This window comes from Anneissia japonica, unplaced genomic scaffold, assembly GCF_011630105.1.
Source record: "Anneissia japonica isolate Jap-2015-1 unplaced genomic scaffold, ASM1163010v1 scaffold172582_len1462937_cov174, whole genome shotgun sequence".
NCBI lineage: Eukaryota > Metazoa > Echinodermata > Crinoidea > Comatulida > Comatulidae > Anneissia > Anneissia japonica.
In genome coordinates, this window is record NW_022725666.1 from 432,162 (window position 1) to 439,631 (window position 7,470).

At 38.2% G+C, this 7,470-nt stretch overlaps 1 protein-coding gene across 3 annotated transcripts; it reads left to right on the forward strand.

Annotated features, from left to right (window-relative positions):
• The first annotated feature begins 256 nt into the window (after nt 1-256).
• LOC117112839 (thyrotropin-releasing hormone receptor-like) lies at nt 257-5,300 on the forward strand. Of its 3 annotated transcripts, XM_033256025.1 has the most exons (3): nt 257-311; nt 1,705-1,801; nt 3,115-5,300. In XM_033256025.1, exon 3 carries the CDS (start codon nt 3,176-3,178, stop codon nt 4,343-4,345), a length of 1,170 nt encoding a protein of 389 aa, XP_033111916.1. In that variant the 5' UTR covers nt 257-311; nt 1,705-1,801; nt 3,115-3,175; the 3' UTR covers nt 4,346-5,300. The 3 variants fall into 3 exon arrangements, with proteins under 3 accessions (XP_033111916.1, XP_033111918.1, XP_033111917.1); XM_033256027.1 differs by lacking the exon at nt 1,705-1,801; XM_033256026.1 differs by lacking the exons at nt 257-311; nt 1,705-1,801 and adding an exon at nt 535-1,658.
• Nucleotides 5,301-7,470: the final 2,170 nt, after the last annotated feature.

Genomic DNA, 7,470 nt, shown 5'->3' on the forward strand with positions numbered 1-7,470 from the left:
GGTAGAACTTGTAGAACTGGGTATTATCACTCTACAGACTGTTTCATGCTAATGCAATCTTCAGGAGTGAGAGAATACAAGGATTGTGCGAGTATATGAATGCTAAGACAGGTGAAAATGCAAATGTGTTTATTGTTTTTAAGTAGGTATTTGTTGCTGTGCCTGCATTTAGACAATAGCTCGGTTCTTTTGTTTAGTGTTGACTGTTTGTCTGAATATATTATGTGAAGTTTCTCGGTTATGCACAGGTTGCAGCGTTTTGTTTTTGGGGAGTAAGCCGATGCTCTGTCGATGATAGACCATTTAATGTTGTAGGTTGTGTTGCTATCTTTTAATTTCCATACGTATTTGGAGAGTATGGTGCTGTTTCTGTGTTTGGGGGTGTTAAAAGTGTATTTGTGGTTTGTGTATCAGGTTTTGAACGGTGTGTCAGTGAGCCCAATGTAGCATTTTTTGTCATCATTTGAGTAGACAGTGGCTTTGTAGATGATGGGTGTACAGTATGTATTATGTACTGTATGAAATGTGTGTATTTGTGCATAGTTGTGGTGTGTGTGTATGTACGGTATATTAGCCTGTGTTTCTGAGGTGTATTTGTGAGTATAGTGCGTTAGGCCTACCTCCATGCCTGACAGGTAGTGTAGGAAGAGGCACATATCTCGTAATGAGGTAGACATAATAATCCACTTCTAGGTCCACTTTCTAAATAATAAATTCTAATCAACTTAATTAGGAACTTGGCTACTTTATGTGAATTTATTTTGTAAAGTTTGAATTTAGGCTTTGTAACTGTCAGTAGCACAATTTTTAGTTTGTGGTGGGCCATTACTACGGTACATTTTGTGACAATAATATTAGAGGATTACCCCCTGGAAAAACCGGAATTACCTCCGCTGCCGGCTCACAGGACTCGTGTGCTAAGCTGATGGCAGTTGCCTAATTTCAAGTCGACTTTGTGAATCCTTCGATTGCCAAGACCAGTGGTCTTTCTGCTAAGCTCCACCCCCTGGATATTGTTGCTGAGGTCCCATAAAACGACGCGTGCGTTTGTGAGACGCGTGCGTATTTCTGGTCCTGTTGTGATTGGTCAGTTGTTAAGTTTGATTGACAGCCTGGAAATTTCCATTGGATGTGTAGCACTGCGCACGTAATTATCCGATGCCGAAACAACAACAAAAAAATGCAGATCTTTTATTTCGGGATATTTAAGACAGTGAAGTAATGTCGATCGCATACCAGCAAAACACGCAAGTTGCTTAGATTCCACAGCTATCAATTGTGATCGACGACACACTATAAACATTTTGAAGATAGAAAGACTACTGGCCGGTAACATAATGGAAAATCGACGCCACTAATGTGACTGAAGTGAAATTAATGTGCTGGAATGAACTCTTTAATATCTGTTAGACCCACGTTCTTGTGATTAGACTTGTACAGTTTGTTGTTAATAAACAGATTTACTGGTCATATGGCATTCTCATCGTTCAAAATCCGTTAGCGCCTGCTAGTTATTAATTAATGTCGTGTGTAAATATCACCTGTATACTACACCGATACAGTGGGTGACGTATTTTGAGGTGGTTATTGGACGAACGACAAATCTTCACAATATAACACTACATGACCGAAGTAACACCGCTTATAGTAACTTTTTGGTAAGTTTTCTGTTTCATTGTTTTCCTTTTTACGGCGTCAATATAGATGGCAGTGGTGGATTCAAGAATTTGAAATAAAGGGGGCCAGGAATAGGACTTTGACAGATGGAATATCTGTGCACCTCAGCCCTACCATGGGTGGGGTAAGAAAATTTACGATTATGGTACCTCTAGATGGTCGGAAATGGCACTCTCAGACTTACAATTTGAATGTGATTTTTCCCCCTTGGATCCGCCACTAAATATTAACAATAATATGTTTACAGTAATTTTTACGGCATCATTTTCCCTGACGGACCACTATTTTGTTGCCCCGGTTAAGGAATTCTTTTTAACTCTATTAAGTAACAATTTTTTTTAAGGAATTACATTTTCACCCACCCCTAAGAGCTTCTACAATAGATAAATAAACAACAGCATCTCTATTAAAACGAAACTACAAAATATATAGGTCTACATAAAAACCTTAAATGTATAAATATTACATTAAACATTGAAGAAATACTCCGCAACTCCTTATTTAAGGACACGCCTATAGATACCCAGTGCCTGTACAGTACAATAAGTGCTATTTCTTCATCTGATAATTTTTCCCCCTTAATTCCCTCAACTGCTTTTTAACATCATATAATGTCGTTAACAAGCATAAAGCTCTGTCCAGACTATCAAATTTTATTTGACGAAAACATGTGACATGCCTAAATATGGTCATGATGACATCACATGATGACCATATAGAGGCAGATCATGACTATATATGGGCATACAACATTTTTTTTTTGTCAAAGAAAATTTGATGTCTGGATGGAGCTTCAAGAGTTTTCAAATGCCTCACATCAGTCGATATCAAGCAATATCAATAGGCCTATCAATCGATGCTCTTTTCGTATCCAATATTTTTACTTGCATTATTTTCTTATTTATCCAACCGTTCTTTAATGAATACCGGTGATATTAATTTTCGTTATTCTTGTTGTTAGGATACATTAACTCAAAGCGCTGCATATTTCGTATGACCTTTACCAATCACAAACGAAAATTGTATTTGATGATTGTTTATATTAATGAGATTATGAATAAGAAAGAAGTTGTTATAGTGATAATCAGTCCATCCAATAAGTTTATATCTAAACTTATTCCTCCATGATCAGTCGGAATGCAAATTGCAAGTTTCATCTTTGATATGCAGAGATAACAATAAAGGAACAGTATATGCACGTCCATGAGATATTACTTCGTGGCAAATTCGAATCTGAATCGTATCAGCATTCTGTACTTTCATGTGCGAGAACGGAACAGCACTAGTCCTTGACGCACTCGTCAATACATTATAATAAACGCCTTCATCTCGAACCGACAGGACAGGATCTCTGAAGGTATACCTTGAAATTATAGTAACAAATAAACAAATTAAAAACAAAACTTCAATGTATCACATTTATTTGTATCTTGACAGAATTTAGAATGTTGTTTACCGTTCACCATCGATAAGGAAAAGTGTTGTCACATTCGGAGATATGGCAGGCAGTCGCTTAATGATTGACCTCATGAGAGAAAGTGACAACGCACGGTACATGGACACACACTTTGATGTTAACAACATGAACAGCACACAACCGATTAATGGCAGTGTTTGCTACCCGCTAACCGAGGACTTCGCTCCCCGGATGCTATACCTAAAACTTGAGGAAGTCATCACTGCAGTAGTGCTACCCATAATATTGGTACTTGGTCTGTCGACAAACATGTCATTCTTATACGTCGTCGGTAAAGTACGCTCAATGCACACGGTAACCAACGCGTACCTCGTCAATCTAGCCGTTGGTGATATGCTGTTTCTTATCGTCGTCATTTCCGACAAATTGTGGAGTTTTTACACTTCGGAACTGTACTCGGATCACTCCACGAGGTCTACATTCAGCTGCACCGCCCTCAATATTATAAGTTTTACAACTTTGTTCACTTGTGAGTTTCTGCTAACGGCAGTCGCTGCTGAACGCTACTACGCGATCTGCCACCCGTACAGGTCAGCCCGACTAGATCGTCGTCATCTTAGTCGTAATATCATCGCCTCTCTATGGATAATCTCAGCCTGCCTTGGCCTAACAATGACACCAGCCTTTTGTAAATTAACGTCATATTGTATAATATGGCCCGATGATGAGAAGTACGATTATCTGCCAACCGAATGGGCCGCTTGCAGTTACGTACACATCATAGCTCGTATCTATGGTGACATGTTACGCGCAATACCATTTTTCGTTGTCCTTATTGTGAATGTTGTTTTATATTCGCTAATCATTAAAGAGCTAACAAACAAGGGTAAAAATGAATGTGAGACGCAAGCAAAAACGAGCCGTATAATTCGTAACCAAGTTGCCATGATGCTCATCGTCAACACAGCCGTGTTCTTCGCCCTTATGTCGCCGTTCAACGTAATGTCGGTGATAATGATGTTTGATAGTCTTCGAACGAAGCGCCTCCTTACTCCAGAGGGCCGCAGAATATGCATTCTATTCACTCGCCTCTTGAGTTACTGTAATTCAGTTGTGAACCCGTTAATCTACAAAGCCATGAACGCACGTTATCGGAAAGCGTTCGTTATTGCATTTGGCTGCTCGAAGGAAAATCATGAAGCCGCAGATGTGACAGAAAAAACGAACACGAGTACAGCATTCACGTCATAAACACGCCTATAATACATATCTTTAATTATAAATCCCACAATTAATTAAGGACAAGGGCTCGATGAGGAGATATTCGTGCGAAATAAGTTTTTATGTATTAACAGTACAATTTATCTTCTTAAAAGCGAAGGTTGAAATACGTTTCGAGTAATCGTCGATAGACTTATTTATCAAAGTGACTAATAGGCCTACCATGATCCAAATATTTCAATGACAATACTATTGTTTTTATGTTTTTGTATAGCAGCTCTGACTGTATGTGTGACAGTAATGATTTATATTACAAAATTTGTATAGACCTAATATATAATATGAACTCATATGTAATATAGGGTATGTATTTACGTGTGTATTGACGTGTATTTGTGGTTATGTAGTTCTATGTTTATGCCTAGGCATTTTGTTGATTATAGAAACGTGAAATATCACATTATTATTGATACAACTTGCTTGTTTTATTGTACAAATAATTAATATCTAAGATGTTTTCACCATAGTTTGACAAATGTTTTTGTATGTAAGTCAAAGAAATCAAAGTATTCAAGAGGAATTTAATGTAAAATTAAAAAACTAAAATCTCAAACAATAGACAAGTTCACAATTATATTGACCTTTGTAATGGAATTTTCCGCTAAGCCCCGCCCATTGGATATTGTTGCTAAGGTCCCACAAACAGCGTAATTTAATGTAAGTAAGCACGTGCGTTTATTGGACAACACGTATGTTTGTAGGACACGCGCGTATACCTAGTCGCATTCTGATTGGTCAGTTGTAAAGTTTGATTGACACTCCTGAAAGGTCCACTGTTAGGCCTATTATGCATAATGTCCTTTCCGCTAAACCCCGCCCCTTGGATATTGTTGCTAAGGTTCCACAAAACACGACAAATTAATCGTACGCAAACACGTGCGTTTGTGGGACAGCACGTGTGTTTGTGAGACATGCGCGTATTATTGACCTTGTTTTTGATTGGTGGGTTCTTAGGTTTGATTGACAAATCCTGAAAGGTCCAAATTGAAAGTTATTATTTCTGTCAGTGTTACCGATATGGAGTCTAGCGCCGCCTAGAGTTTTCAACGATATCAATCTCGGATTGGGTTTATGAAAAATAGGCTCCCCGACAGGAGCATGCTTATATTGTATAACTAGGCCAAAAATTACTCTTATCGGACAGGGTGCTACCAGCCATTGGTCATCTGTCAACACACTGTACTTGGCGTGCCTGTTAAAAGAAATGAACTGAAGTGAACCTTAACACATTTCAATTTACCCCGGGGGACTCACGGGGGTATTTTTGAGGATTGAAAGCACAAGTGTGGAAATTTATCAAAGAGTTTCAGCATGTATAGGGTAGGCCTATATATTTGCGAGAACTTGGTAGCACAAGTGTGGAGAAATACCTAGGTAAAATTGGTAGTTAAAGTCTCTGCTCCGTTCCGTATCAAAGTAGCATAATTTTTTGTACACGATTTTAGCGAAGATTTTTTGCTAACCTCTGTGCTAAACCTACCGTTGATACACAGCCATGAACAGTGGGATCGCGAACAGACAGAACCGCGGTCTTATTCGCCATCGGGAACCAGTACAAGTTAAATTTGGTAGGTTACATGGCCGTAATAGTAGTTCAACCGACACTGGATTTCGGTAGATGGTAGTTCAAGTCCATAATAATTTTCAGTAAAATAGGTAGCGCAAGTTTCTCATGTCTTGGAGTGGCTGCTACACCACCCCCCCCCCCCACAAGGTTGCCCCCCCCCCTCACAAGGTTGCTATACAAGTGACTTCCCCGGGCAATTTACACAGGAATTTCACTTCCACACAGCATCAAAAATTTGATAAATTGGCAGTGTGTAATGTTAGGTGCTTTTGAATTAATACTGAAATTCAAGTAGTAATGTGAGTGGATGTTGAATGCTTAATATGATGTATTCATTGTCTTGTATAGTGTAAACATTAATAAACGATTGCCATGTAGGAGTAGGCCTACTTTCTCCGTGTACTCAGCAAACAATACATTAAACATATACCTAATTACGATATTGTCAACAAACTAAAGAAATGGTACGAAATCAAAGAGGTCTGGAAATTACGAACAGAAACATAACACGCACAATAATTGCATCACTGCAGTTCGCGTCAATCCCCAAATTGCCGCGACCGGCATCTCATTTCTTAAATACATGTTTTGGTAATTGACTAGTTTTTTTCCTTCTTTGATGGTAAACACTTCTTTTAAAGAATGGAGAATGAAAATGATGGAGAAGAAACTTAATGGCTGTGTGAGTAATTAAACACCAATTTAATGCATTTTAAGTAGAAGACGTTAAATTTTATTATTTCAGCTAATGTAGTGAAGGCGCAGGCGTTACTTTAGGAAGTACCATTGACAAGATCCGTGAATTCGATTATAATCAGTACGGATTAACTTTTTTTAAATACATAAGCGATTTCTAATTTGTTATTGACCAAGTATCGAAAATGTAGGGCAAAGGCCAGGCCACAATAATTGAAGAGTGATACAATACAACATATCTTTCCCACACATGAAAATGCTATTTAGAATCGCTTACTGCTTTGATGCTCTCGGCAAAGACAAAAATCGGTTTCGATTTACTTTAAATCAACCAATAGCATTAACCTCATAACTCAGGTTATTCTACGAATTTGTATCGTTGCAATACTAATAACCCAAACAAACTTTTATACTACTACTACTGCTGCTGCTGCTGCTGCTTCTACTACTACTTCTACTACTGCTGCTACTGCTGCTACAGCTGTTGCTACTTCTAATACTGCTACTATTGCTGCTACTTCTGCTATACTACTGCTACTACTGCTACTACTACTACTACTAATACTGCTGCTACTACTACTACTAATACTGCTGCTACTAGTACTGCTGCTGCTACTAGTACTACTGCTACTACTGCTAATTACTCTACTACAACTGACACTGGGTATAAAGTATATATAATAAGGCATAAAAATAATGTCACCAAGCACAGTGGTATTAAAAAATTTACGTCGGTCGGAGTGCGAAAATCATTTTTATTTAGTTGGTAAATAACTATAGGCCCAGACCATTCCTTGGTTCATTTTGATTGGTAGAGTGAGTGGGTGAATGG

Coding starts and splice junctions, on each gene's coding strand:
- LOC117112839 (XM_033256025.1), top strand. CDS start 3,176: ATGGCAGGCAGTCGCTTAATGATTGACCTCATGAGAGAAAGTGACAAC.